Source organism: Perognathus longimembris, chromosome 23, assembly GCF_023159225.1.
Source record: "Perognathus longimembris pacificus isolate PPM17 chromosome 23, ASM2315922v1, whole genome shotgun sequence".
Lineage (NCBI taxonomy): Eukaryota > Metazoa > Chordata > Mammalia > Rodentia > Heteromyidae > Perognathus > Perognathus longimembris.
This window is the reverse complement of record NC_063183.1, coordinates 1151739-1164876: the sequence shown is the minus strand read 5'-3', so window position 1 is coordinate 1164876 and position 13138 is coordinate 1151739. Positions and strand designations below refer to the sequence as shown.

General features: G+C 61.5%; 2 protein-coding genes across 2 annotated transcripts; one reads left to right on the top strand and one right to left on the bottom strand.

Moving 5' to 3' along the window:
* The first annotated feature begins 76 nt into the window (after positions 1–76).
* Tsr3 (TSR3 ribosome maturation factor) lies at positions 77–3110 on the top strand. Its single transcript, XM_048332747.1, has 6 exons — positions 77–258; positions 342–561; positions 898–1091; positions 1629–1805; positions 1896–1959; positions 2171–3110. The coding sequence occupies exons 1-6, from the start codon at positions 147–149 to the stop codon at positions 2295–2297; spliced, it is 894 nt and encodes a 297-aa protein (XP_048188704.1). The 5' UTR covers positions 77–146; the 3' UTR covers positions 2298–3110.
* A 16-nt stretch (positions 3111–3126) lies between these two features.
* Positions 3127–11699, bottom strand: Baiap3 (BAI1 associated protein 3). The gene is made up of 33 exons (XM_048332736.1): positions 11567–11699; positions 11245–11332; positions 10879–10959; positions 10580–10687; positions 10053–10112; positions 9853–9919; positions 9560–9755; positions 9185–9229; positions 8996–9073; positions 8776–8878; positions 8431–8538; positions 8265–8360; positions 8065–8168; positions 7748–7868; positions 7185–7309; positions 6981–7071; positions 6802–6858; positions 6571–6668; positions 6440–6491; positions 6193–6323; positions 5928–6051; positions 5509–5652; positions 5324–5416; positions 5033–5224; positions 4875–4943; positions 4690–4769; positions 4509–4617; positions 4210–4281; positions 4030–4110; positions 3843–3963; positions 3653–3776; positions 3371–3570; positions 3127–3279 (listed from the first exon to the last, which is right to left on the bottom strand). Exons 1-33 carry the CDS (start codon positions 11692–11694, stop codon positions 3176–3178), a joined length of 3450 nt encoding a protein of 1149 aa, XP_048188693.1. The 5' UTR covers positions 11695–11699; the 3' UTR covers positions 3127–3175.
* Between the last annotated feature and the right edge of the window lie 1439 nt (positions 11700–13138).

The following is a 13138-nucleotide window of genomic DNA, read 5'->3' as shown; positions in this document are numbered from 1 at the left end:
GACCGCCTGTCAGGTCACGTGAGCGTGGGACCCGGAAATTGCGTCAGCAGATAAGCGAGCGGCGTTCCTGCGCGTGCGCAGTTGTCCGGGCAACCCGGCTAGAGCTGAGGAGTGAGGAGTGAGGAGTTCGGGACCCGGCTCGAGTCATGGGCCGCCGGAGGGCATCGCGTGGACCAGGGGCCGAGGGGGCCCGCGCCCGGCGTCCCCCCAGCCGCTCCCTGGAGGCGTTCACCGAGGAGGTGGGCGCCGCGTTGCGCGGTGAGTAGGGGCCCCAGTGGGAGCAGGTTGAGGGCGCTTGGTGCCCGCGCTGAGGCCCCGCGTCCTTCTCTCTCCCCGTGCAGCGTCCGTGGAGCCGGCGGCGGCCGACGACGCGGGCGGCCCGGGCTCGGCAGCGCTACCCTGCCCGCTGGCCATGTGGGAGCTGGGTCACTGCGATCCCCGGCGGTGTACGGGCCGCAAGCTGGCTCGTCTGGGCCTGGTGCGCGGCCTGCGCCTGGGCCACAGGTTCGGCGGTCTGGTTCTCAGCCCCGTGGGCACGCAGTGCGTGTCCCCGGCAGACAGGTAGGCGCGGACGGCCGTGCGGGGCGAGGCGGGGTGGGTCTCCCCTTTCCCCCACCTCGTCGTTCTCCAGAGCTGACTTAACTCCCCCGCACGGGGCTGGAGGGCCTCCAGGTGGGCGTGTCTATTTGCCCCCCTTGCCTAGGGCACGGCCTAGGATAAACGCTGTTTCAAGAAGAAATAAGCATTCTTCAAATAGGGCAGCCACTGGCTCGGACACCTCCTGATTGGCTCTTTGCCGGATTTGGGAATGGCTGTCTTATAACCCTAAGTGAGGCCAGGCTCCAAGGGCATCCCTCATTTGGGGGACCCCAGGATCGACCCTAAGCTGTCTGGCAGGCAGCTGGTGGGCCGGGCTGGGGTCGCTGTGATAGACTGCTCATGGGCGAGACTGGGCGAGACGCCCTTTGAGAAGATGCGGGGAAGCCACTTGCGACTGCTGCCCTACCTAGTGGCTGCCAACCCTGTCAACTATGGCCGGCCCTGCAGACTTTCCTGCGTTGAGGCTTTTGCTGCCACCTTCTGTATTGTAGGTGAGTTGGGGGGGGGGGGATGCTGGCCTGGTGATCTCACTATGCTCCCCCACTGTTTTCTCCTAAGTCACCCTGGAAGGGCAGGAAGTGTGCAGGGGAGTTCTAGGACAAGACAGGGTTTCAATCCAAGCCCCCAAGTCTTGGCTTGGAGAGGAAAGGAGGAACAAAGTAAGCTTTTTCACTCAAGGCTAATGCTCCACCACTTTGAGGCCACAGCTCTACTTCCAGTTCTCTGGTGGTTAATTGAGAGATAAGAGTCTCACAGACTTTCCTGCCCAGGCTGGCTTTGAACCATGATCCTCATATTTCAGCCTCCTGAGTAGCTAGGATTATAGGGGTGAGCCATTGGCGCCCGGATGCCCTCAGGAAATTTTTGGAGGCCCACGTGGAGACTCAAGAGGTTAGAGTAAGAGAGGAACCTGGGGGCCTAGAAGAGTGGAAATTGCTGGAAGGCTGCACCAGCCAGCAGGGTGGTCAGGGTGCCCTCTCTAGAGAAATCATTGACATCCCTGAGCTTCCTGTCTCCTGCACCATTAGGCTTTCCGGATCTTGGTGTCATTTTGCTGCAGAAGTTTAAGTGGGGCAAGGGCTTCCTGGACCTGAACCGCCAACTCCTGGATAAGTACGCGGCCTGCAGTGGCCCAGAGGAGGTTCTGCAGGTACAACAGGAGTTCTTGGCCAGTGCAAAGGATAGGCCCCCGGAGGAAGAAATTGGTAAGGGCTGGGGCATGGACAGGAGCTTCTGAGGTGTGGACTTAGCTCTGCCCTGGGCTCACTCAGTCACCTTCCTCTCTCTCCATTCAGATCCCTTTGATGTGGATTCAGGTCGAGAGTTTGCAAACCTCAACAGGGCAGTGGCCAGCACCCGGTAGGTCCTGAGACTTCCAGGCTTTGTGATAGCACAGAACCAGGGCGTGACTCAAGCCCTCTGCTGTGCAGGGTGGGATTCTAGGACAGCCAGGCAGGAGCACTGGGTTCACAGTGCAGAAGATGAGGAGGCTTCTGTGGTCAGCACCACAGGGAGGGCTGCCTTGGCCTGTGCAGGGAGCACGCTATGAGGGACATTTACTCCCTTCCAGACCGCCTGTGGAAACAAGTGACAGTGACGAGTCTGAGGATCAGGAGCCCCGCTGTGAGGACGGAGGAGGCAGCAGCTGCTCAGAGGAGCAGAAGACTCCTGGAGCCAGAGCCCCAGACCCAGTTTAGAATTAAGAACACGCCAAGAGACTGAAGGCTGCAGACACAACATTTTTGATGTGGGCTGTGGACATCCAGAGATGGCAGTGGGACATGGGGTGGACAGGCCTGGCAGCATCAACCCTCTGCAGCTGCCTGCAAGGTTGGGCCCTCAAGTTGCTGTGATGGTCCTGCTCAAGGTCCACCTTGGGCTCTCAGTGAAGCTGGAGGCCACAGAGGGGCCTCCAGGACCAGTGTCTCTTGGCACTGAGGGTTGGGAGCATGCTGTCTGCTGGGGTCTATTCTATGGGATAAGTGCTGTGCTTGCATGCATGTATGCAAAGGGCAGCTTAGTGGCATGGAGCTCCTTGTCCTGCTCGCCAGCCTCAGTTGCCCCGAAAACCTCCCAAAGCATGGGGCCTAGAAGGAATGTGCAGTCCTGCTGTCTCCTGTGGGTGGTGCATCCAGAGCCAGAAAAGGGAGCTGAACAATGGGCACTCACCATCACCTCCAGAGGGCCTTGTAGCTGCTTTCCTAAAAGTTAGGTTACCCAAACTTGACCCCGGGCCTTCCTGTCCCACCCAAGAGGTGTTCTTCACCTGGCATTCCTGTCCCACCCAAGAGGTGTTCTCCACCTGGCACTGTTCTTGTGGGCTTGGGCCATATCAATTACAATGTGTGCTCAGCCTCCCTGGCCTCTGTCACTGGTGTTCTTTCACCTCCCACTGGTGACCACCAAAGTATGTGCAGACACTGCCTGCTGGTCCTGGGAGCACGAGTCTACTGGGGTGCGCCACCCGGTTCAGGGTGGCATATAAGGGACTCACAGCACAGTACAGCTGATGGGAGTCAAGGGACACAGCCACACAGTCATGCGGGAGGGGATGGGCACCATGGGGATGGGGTGCTCAGGGGTCAGCCTCCATGCACTTCTCCAGATCCTTGAGTTTCTTGACAAACTCTTGTGCCTCCTTGTTGTTCCGGCCTTCCAGCATCCGCAGCGCAGATCTCACTGTGGGTTGGGGAGCGTGGGGTGAGGCTGGGCCAGGTCTGGGGTCCTTCACCCCTGACCTTGCAGTGGCGGGCTCCAGAGGCTCACTCACCCTGGGCCCGGGGCCGGCGCAGGTGCAGGGTGACTGGCTGGCTGGCCCTTGCTCCCACTTGGGGCCTCAGGACACCGCTGATCCCGCTCAGGCTCAGGGCTGCCTCCCCAGCAAAATCGTTGGTGGATAGCCAGTCATGGTCCATGACAGTGAAGAGCACACAGGCCCCGCGGCGGCGACAGGCCTCCACGGGCACGGAGCTGCAGGCAGGGCAGGCCGGTCACAGGTGTGCTGTCACTGTGGGGTGTGGGGCGTGGGCACACGCGGGGCGTGGGCACTTACAAGTGGAAGAGCTCGTCGTACACTGGGTGCAGTGTCCGAGCCTTCACCTGGGTCCTCTGGCTGCGGACCAGTGGGAAGAGGTGTGGTGGGCCCAGCTCCACAATCACGAAGGGGTCGCTTAGGCCTGTGGGGCACAGTGGTGAGTGGGCTGCCCCCCGACCTCATCCCCACCTCCACTGCCAGGTCTTACCATTGGCATCCAGGGGGAGCAGGTCCGCTGCATGCAGCACCTCCACCGCCAGCCGCTGCTCTGCCGCCTCGTAATGGCAGCGGACACTCAGGCGGCCGAACCGGTTCTGCTCCAGAGACCGCTGAGGAAGAGGCCAGTGAGCAGAGGCACTCCGGGTGAGGCCGGGGCCCCACTCCCACTGCCTTACCTGTTTGAGCTTGTCCAGGTAGAACTGCTCAATGCACTCGCGGGTGGAACACTTGTGGAGCCGCAGCTCCTCCTCCAGCCTCTGCAGGGGGAGGCGCCAGTGACCCTATGCCCACTGCACCACGCCCCGTCCTGGCTCGATGCAGAGCTGCCATGGGCCCTGAGGAGGGCCAGGCCTTACCTTGTAGCTTCCATCCCTCAGGCTCTCCAGGGGCAGGCCCTGGCCCTCTGCATGGAAGAAACTGACCAGCGCCTTGGGTGGGGAAAGAAAGGGAGGACATCAGAGGGCCCAGCTGGCTGGTAACATGAAAACCCCAGCAGCATCTAGTCTCAAGAGCCAGGACAAAGCCACTTCTCACATCTGGGGTGCCCTGGATACCCCAGGAGGCCTGCAAGGAAGCGGCACCCAAGGCCAGGCAGAAGTTGGGAACTGGAGCACGCAGCCAGGGCCAAGGGTGCTGGGGGTGCTCCTGGCCCTACCTCCAGTGTGAAGTGGAAGCGCCCGTAGAAGTCAGTGGAGACGTCACTGTTTGCACCCAGTGCCTGCAGAACCACCTGCAGGAGCAGCTCCCACAGGGCCTCTAGCACCCTGCAGGACACAACCCCGTGACCACCTGACCAGGCCAGTCCCAACCGCCCCACCTGGCTGGCTTCTCAGTACCGGTTCAGGTTCTCTTTCACCAGCGAGGTACTCAGTTGGGCCAATTTCTCATCCAGGTACTTCATTAGAGGAGCCACAGCCTGCAGGCAGGGGTATCAGGGCAGCTGAACTCCCCCAGCCTGAAGGCTCACCTCATTATTCTGAGTGGAGTTGGGACCAGGCCCCACCGCCAGCCCAGGGCTCACCTCGTCGTTCTGAATGGAGTCAGGGGACAGGCTGATGTGCTGTACGTACTTCCGGATGTCTGCCACCATCTGTGGGGAAGAAATGCTTGGCTCAAGGGTGTGGGCCACCAGGGCAGCCCCATGCCCAGCCTAGCAAGCCCAAATCCCCAGCTGCCCACCTTGGAAGTCAGGTGTGCTGTCACCGTGCGGGCCTCACGTTGCAGATCCTCATCCAGAGCCTGCGTGCAGCCGAGCAGAGGCCGGGGCAACACCCCTGCCACCACTGAGGCCCCTTCGGGCCATGCCAGGCCCCTCAGAGCCTGCCCTGCGGCTCTGCGCACCAGCTCCACGTTGTTGAGCACCACACAGAGCTGGAGAGGTGCAGCCAGGGCAGATGGGTGGTGCTTGTGCATGTGCCAGCACGGCCACCCAGTGCCCTGCCGCCCTTGCCTGTGCCAGCCACCACTCACCGGTTCACTCACAACTTCGCCCACGGCCCCTGGCTGACTGTCCACTTTCTTCCTCAGCAGCTCGGTGTAGAAGAGGGTGGCCTCACACATGTCCTGGGGGGAGTGGGAGATGGGGTGTGGGAGTTTGAGCCCTCTTCTTTCTCGATTGCCCCCTGGGCCTCTTCCTTTACCACCCACTGACATACTTGGCTGAGCTGGGTACCCAGCCCCTGGGCCTGGGCAGGGTCAGGCCAGGCCAGGCGGACCCAAAGCTCCTGAATGTGGCTGAAGCAAAGGCTGGCGGTGGTCGCAGAGCTGCTGTGTTTGGAGGCTGTGTCCACAGGTTCCAGCTGGGAAGGGGCAGGAGCAAGGAGGCAGTAAGGGGATGCAGGACACTGTGTCCCAGCACAGCCCTGGCATAGATGTCCAAGAAGGACTGGAGGACCTGATTGTGCGTGCGCTCACTCAGAGCCCGCATGAGTTCATGCCCATGTCCAGGGTATGCGCTCATGGAACTCACATCCACAGCAGGTGCTCATTCACTGAGTCCACCCCAGTGCTCACTCATCCCACATCCACGGCACTCACCCACCAAGTCCACATTCATGTCCACATGCTCACTCACCGAGTCCACGTCCACAGCTCCCTGAAGCCGCCACTTGGCCTGATCCCTCAGCACCTGCAGCCAGAGCTTCACCGCAGGCAGGAATGGCGTGTGGATGCCGGCCAGGGCCAGGGAGCGGCTGTCCCTGCAGGCGGAGCTGTCAGGGCTCCTCTGGATCCAGACACCCTGACCCACAAGGCTCTGGGCACAGAGCCTAAGGGGGACCTACAGGAGCCTCCCCGTGGAGTACAGCCCAGACTCCATCTGGAGGGGCAGGGTCACCCACCGGCCTGGGATGCAGCTCCAGAAGCGCTGGGTGTCAGCCAGAGTGAGGTAGAGCTCAAAGAGCCCGGCAGCCACCTCCAGACTCATCTTGGGGCTCAGCTCTTCTGTCAGCACCCAAGCCTCCTCAGCCACCTGCCCCAGACATTGGGGTCAGGCCATCAACAGGACATGGGGCCCCTCCTAGCCCAGGTGACTTCCCATCCCTCCTCCCCTGTCCCTAGAGAGCACCCAGAGCCCTGGGCACTCACCAAACGTTCCAGCTGCCGGAAGGTAAGAGTGAAGAAGTCCACCTTGAGGATGCTGCAAAGGACACACATCAGACACTTGCTTCCCGCCTTACCCTGTGCCCGGCCCGGGTCAGCACTGAGGGGCAGCCTACCCATGGAAGAGGCTGGCATAGATGCCATAGCAAGATTGCAGGTCCTCATAGATGATATCTGCTAGCTCAATGAGCCCAGGCAGGCGCTGCGGTGCTGGCTGCAAGGAAGCCTGGCTTGTACTGACCTCTCCACCTGGCCCCCTCCCTCAACCATGCCTGTAACCTCTCCAACCATGACTGCACACTGCCCCCCCTGCCCCCCCCCAATGCCTGCACCTCCCTGAACCACACCTGCTCTCGAGGACTCTTGGCATTCAGAAGCCTGTCGTACCACTCCCGGTTCCCTCTCTGCAAAGAGGCAGAATAGTGGGGTGGGAGGAAAGAGGGAGACAAGGCCAGAGGCTATGGGGAGGCAGGTTCAGGCAGAGAAGGGCAGGGGCCAACAAAAGCACAGGCAGGTTCAAACAGACCTTCAGGGCTGCAGCAATGTCCATGTTCAGCTCTGTCTCAAAGGGACATATCTCGAAGGATGGCTGGAAGAGCTGCAGCTTGTCCAAACATCTAGTGAGAACATTAGCTGCTGGGGGTGGCCTCGCCCCTGAGTCCCAGCCCCATTAGCCACACCCCTCGAATGCCCCTCCCCAGCATTGCCCCACCCCCCACTCCACACTCACTTCAGCAGCAGCTCCAGGCGGTACACCGCTGTGCTGTTGGTGGCAGGGAAGTAATCTCGGAGCTGGCGCAGCAGCCGAAGCCCGAACTCAGAGAAAGCAGAGAAGCTGTCGGCCAGGCTTTCCTCCTGGGGGGACAGAGCTCTTCAGAGCCCTGCCTGCAAGCACTTTTAGTGCGCTGCCTCCACCTGCAGTGCCTCCTCACTGCATGGCAGCCCAGGTCTGCCTCCTGCTACCCTGAGGAACAGCCTCTATAGGCCATGCCAGTTTCAGCTTTCCCCTTGCTGTGGCTATGAGCCGAGGGCCTTCACGTCTGCTGTCCCCCTGCCGGTGCCCCCACCCCTGTCACTCGGATGCTGGCTGCCTAAAGTGGCCCTGTCCACACTCTGAAATGTCTGTGGCATCTTCTCCAGGTTACTGACATCATTGCCCTCTTACTGCAGAGGTTGGGCTGCCTCCCGTGTCAGGTGTTGTCTTCAACCCCCATAAAGGCAGAACCCAGTCCTCCTTGACTTCACACACCCTTTACCAACAGCAGGCAGACATACAACGGTGAGGGTGCCCACCTGTTCCTGGGGCAGTGAAGCTGCCTCCTCCCAGTGTGCCTGCATGTCCTCCAGCAGCCCCAGCAGGTAGCCATAGTCCAGTGTGCGTGTCTGATGGTGGCGACTGCTGACCTGCCAGTGCCTGGGGGAGGACCCGGCCATGCTCAGAGCACTGTTCCTCCGCCACTGCTTTTGCCCCACCCGCCGGGAGGCACCACCATTCACAGCGCTGGTGGGCGTACCCCTCCCGGGACAGGCCCCACCTACAGCACATCACTCACAGCGCTGTTGGGTACGCCTCTCCCACAACAGACCCCGCCCTCGCCCCGCCCACTCACAGCACGGCTAGTTGCAAGGGTGACAGGTTGCTCTGGGCTCCATGAAGGCAGAGAACGGTGTTCCCAGGTGCACTGAGCTCACCACGCCAGCTGCTGGAATTGGGCTACAGCAGGAGGCAGGAGTGAGCACAGCTCACAGCTCTCCATCCCCAGCTCAGGCGCCTGCCCAGCTACCCAAGATTCGCAAGAGTACCCAGTACCTCCTCTATTCGGTGCTCAAATCGCAGCACTCGACTGAGCAGCAACAGGTAGGACAGGAAGCCTGATCGCCCACGCTGGCTCATGGCCGTGTCCCTCTGGAAGGCACAGCCCCCACCAGTCAGCAGTCTAAACCCGACAAGCAAGGGGCAGGGCAAGGCTATTCACCTGAGTGGTGATCAGCTTGAGGACCAGGTGGCAATCTCCCTGCACGCGGGAGGCACTGGAGCGAGGTTCCAGCTTGAACCAGCGGTCAGCACCGGCCACGGGCACCTCCTGGGAGAGGAGGGGTCAGACCTGCGTGACTCCTCCCTCCCACACAGCCCCCACGGGAGACTGGGGAGAAGCAGGAAGTACCCGCTGGGGGCTGAAGGCAGAGGAGTCTCCAGGCAGCCCAAGGCAGGGGTTTCTGGAGGCAGAGTTACAAGACTCAGCCACTGAGCTATCCCAGGAGGGCTGGGCCCACCATGCATGCTGTGAGGACTCCCTGAACACCACTTCACCCACACGCACCCGGACAGGAATGTTGAGGCACCCCAGGAAGTCATCAGTGTGGTCCTCAGTGGGCCCTGCGGTGCCATTTGCACGGGCTGACTTGACAATCTGTTTGAAGTACCTGGGCAGGCACGGCAGGGTACTGTCACCCTTCAGTCCCTAGGCAGCCACCACCCTCTGGATCGCCATGGTCCAGTTGCAGTTCAGGTCTCAGGGCACAGGGGACCCAGCACTGTACCTGCTCATGCCTTTCAAGCCGATCACTTCGTTCAGCTTCCTGCAGGCTTCTGCCAGGGACACGTCATCATCATGGTCCCTGTGGGGTAGGCTGGCTTGTCTGGAGCTCCCAGCCCAGAGACCCCCTACTCCCCCTCCCCCCAGGCTAGAGGTGCCATGCCTCCCGCCCAGTGGAGCCAAGCCCCAGTACCAGATATCCAGGTGCAGCTGGTCCATGTTAACATCCTCGATCTCACTGCAGGAAGGACAGCGATTCCCATGTGGGTCCTGGGCCAGCCTCTACCCAGGGTCAGGGCAAGGGCAAGGGCAAGTGCAGGGGCAGCAGGGGGTATCCATAGCTTCAGACAGTTTGCTGACTTAGTCACTTGTGACCAGCTGTGTGGCCGCTGTGGCACAGCACAGAGGTGGCACCAAGTGTCTCCTTCCCCCAGCATTCTCCAGTGGAAAACAGACATGACCAGCTCCTCCTTGGGGTTCTCGGGGGGGGGGGGGCAGTGACAAGTCTGGGACTTGGCCCCTGAGGGTCCTGAGCCACCAGTGGGGGGAGGGGCCACGGGAAGCTTACAATAGGAAGTGCTCCTTCCAGACAGGGTTCAGCGTGCTGTTCTTGACCTCGGTGACCTGGATACACTTGGCAGGAAGTGGGCCGCTGCGCTTGCTGCCCTTTCGGAAGCTGAAGCGCTGCTCCTTCTGCCCGCTGGGCTCCCGAGGGGCGCCCGAGGCGGGCAGGATGCCCAGCATGCAGTACGGGTCGCTGAAGCCTGAGACAGGGCAGGAGCCTCAGTCCCCACCACCATGCCCTCTGCCCTCCACAGAGGCCAAGCCTGGTAGGCCAGGGCCCACGGAGTACTCACTCACCATTGGGGTCTTTGGCCAGAAGGTTCTTGGCACGCATGACCGAGACTTTTAGGGCATATGTGGGAGCCTGTGGGCAGAGGGGCATGAGGAAACCCCATGGGGCTGGGCAGCTTCAGCAGGACCCCGAGGACCTCCCCACCCCTGCCACCTGGGCATGCAGCTTGCCGGGAAGCACCTGCCCAGGTAGGCTGTGGGCTTACCTTGGCCTTCTTCACACGCTCAATGGCCTCAGCGTGCTCCTCAGGGCTGGTTCCAAACACCTGTGGGAGGTGGGGGGGAGGAGAGGGACTGGCCGCCCTCCTGGGCCTCAGGGGCTCCAATCAGGAACCACCAACCTCAAGCTGGCATGAGAGAAGGGAGCAAGGCCCACCTCTGCCCCTCAGCCTAGAAAGGCTGCTGTGCGGGATGGGTGGTGGTGTGCTGCCCAGGACAGAGGGCTTCAGAGACAGGCAAGTGGGAGGCAGAGTCCACTCTCCTCCCAGCGGTCTGTGCTTTCTAATTTTCCCTGTCAGTCCCATGCCCTCTGATGTGTGTCTTCCATGTGTCTAACCACGACTCCATCCTCCTTGTGTGAATGCCACCTGTCTGTCACCTGCACCTGTCACCTGCATCTGCCACCTGTGTCTGTCACCTATGTCTGTCACCTGTGGTGTCCATTCTGTGTCATCCTGGTGATATGGTATGGTTGTCCCTGGAGTGGGGCAGAAGGGGCAGGGCTGCAGCTCACCTGCTGAAGGTAGCCCAGCAGGGCTGCCTCATCATCCACCTGGTCGGGGCCCATGGTGCCTGCCCGGTGGAGGACTGTGTACAAGGCCTCCTCGTACAGCATCTCTGCCTGCGGGGTGACGGTTCCTGAGTGGCCGTCCACAGCCATGGAGCCAGCCCCCAGGCCCCTTCCTCAGTGCCCTCTGCTCTTCTCACCACCCCACACACCTCTGCTGCTCACCTGTCATGGAACCCCAGGGCTCTCAGACCTGGGGAGAGGAATTAGCCTCTCCCAGGTCCTAGCCCCCCTCACTCCATTACCTCCTCCTGGGTTAGTGTTCTCAGGCCACGGTTGGGGTCCACAGGCTCAGTGGGAGCTGGGGAGCCGCTGCGTAAGAGGACCTGGAAGAGGGGAGGGCTCTGAGCCTGAGGCTACCCTGGAATGCATGACTGGCTGAGCAGGGCTGCTCCAGGGAGAAGAGGGAGGGGGTGGGGGGCTGCTCTGTGGAGAGGGGGAAGGGCTACTCCAGGGAGAGGGGGGTGGGGGGCTGCTCCAGGGAGAAGGGGGGAGGCTTCAGGTGTACAGGGCAGCTAGGGGGGGAGGGCTACTCCATGTCATGTGGGGTGCTCTCTGGAGAAGGGGGAGAGGGTGGGGGGTTGCTCTAGGGAGAAGGGGGAGGAGTTCACCTCGGGGCAGGGCAGGCCCTGTCTGCCATCCCCTTTCTTCAAGATGAGGCGCATGTGGGCGAAGAATTCCACACCATCACCAGGTTTCCTGGGAGAGCGGCCCAGGTCAGCACTCAGCATGTGCCAGGCCAGAAAACATGACCCCTGGGGCCCATGCCAAGGGCAGGCTGTGTGGCAACCACCATGCCCTTGACCTTGAATTCAGACCTCCTCAACCCCCTTTCCGCCTTGGTGGGCTAGCAACAGTGGACAGTGGGTGTGTGAGGTCCAGGGAGGAAAGGAAGGCTGGGTGTGTATGACGGGAGGCTGCCCCAGTACCCACCAGGCCCCCGTGGCGGGCTCCTGAAGGTCAGCATTGCTCTCGGGCTCCTGCTCGGCCTTGCGGAGGAAGGACGGGCATGCCTGCACCTGCCTGAGCACGCTGCTCTTGATCTCCAGCAGGGTGGACATGGCGGTGGGTAACCTGCTACAGGGAGAAGCCTTGAGTTGGTGATGGCAGGCAGCAGCAGGTTCAACAGCCAGCGGGGAGGCAGAAGCCGGGGAACACACAGCAGAATTCTGCTGCCACACCTGCTGGGAAGCCCATCAAGCCGCCCTGTCCTCCCCTTGGCAGGGTGGGTTAGGGGTGAGGTGGCCATGCCATGGAGTGTGAAGGCAGCACGGCCCCCACCCAGGAGCAGCGGGGGCACCCCAGGAGAGGTGTTGCTACACCCTGCACACGCATCCTAAGCTGGGGGCCCAGCAAGTGTCTGTGTCCTGGGGCTCGGCCAGTCGGACAGAGACTTTGGGAAGTAGCACTAAATGTTTTCTGGAGACCAGGGCAGCACAGTGAGACTGGGCACTCGGACAGCAAGAGAGGCCACGGCCAGGTGCTTGTCCATGAGACCAGCCTAGGGTGAATCCCTGATCACGTGACCAGAACACCCTGGAGGGGAGTAGTCTGGGGTCCTCACCTCAGGAACCAGTCCGAGAACCCCACAGAGCAGAGCTTGCCCCTCACAACCAGGAAGAATGTGTGGTGTGGCTTTCCTGCTCTGCCAGGCCACGGCCATTACCCTCCTGTTGCTGTGGCAACTGGGCCACTCTGCCGCATCCTGCTGGGAGAAGCCTGAGTAGCCCTTTGCTGGGAGTGGTTCAGGCTGGCCCTCCTGGTACCCCCCAGAAGAACCCGCCACTCTCCTCGTTCTACTCTGCACTGGGGGCTGGGGTGGCCAGGTGTGGACTGAGCAAGTCTACAGCCCTGGGAGGGGGTTGGGGGCGAGAGGGGACACAGAGGGGCTGTGCAGGGAACACTGAAGGGATGCAAAGGAGATGCAGGAGAGACATGATAGGGATCTGGGTCTGAAAACTCGCACAACTTCCCCGTTCAGGTCTGTCTGGGATCCCCTGACAATTCCTGCTGTTGTAATATTCGGGCAGGGTCCCCAGCCCAGCTCACCCATGTCCACACCTATGTAACCCCTTTAGCACAGGATCAGTTTCTCTTGTAGACTCAAAGTCAGAGCTACTGTGGCCTCTCCAGCCCCCTCTTCCACTGCCCCACCCAGCCCAGACCTCAGCTCCTGCCCTGTGTCTTCCCCATGCTACTTGGGGAGGTTCCTGCCCGCTTGGGTTTACAGGACACTGCTCTGCCCTCCCCTGCACTTCCTCTGCACTGTCTGGGTGTCCCTCCCTTGCAGACGTCCATCCAGTCATTCACACATCGACCCTAGTGAGGGGTAACTGTCATGTCCACATTACAGAGCAGAAAGTGGGCCCTGCTGAGGGGCGCCCAGCCCACCACACTGGACAGTTCATGGCTCCCCACAGGCATCATGCGAGTTTCCTGCTGCCCATGGCAGGTGGTCTCTGACCACCGGCTTGGGCCAGCACCAGGACGAGGGCTTACTCTCCC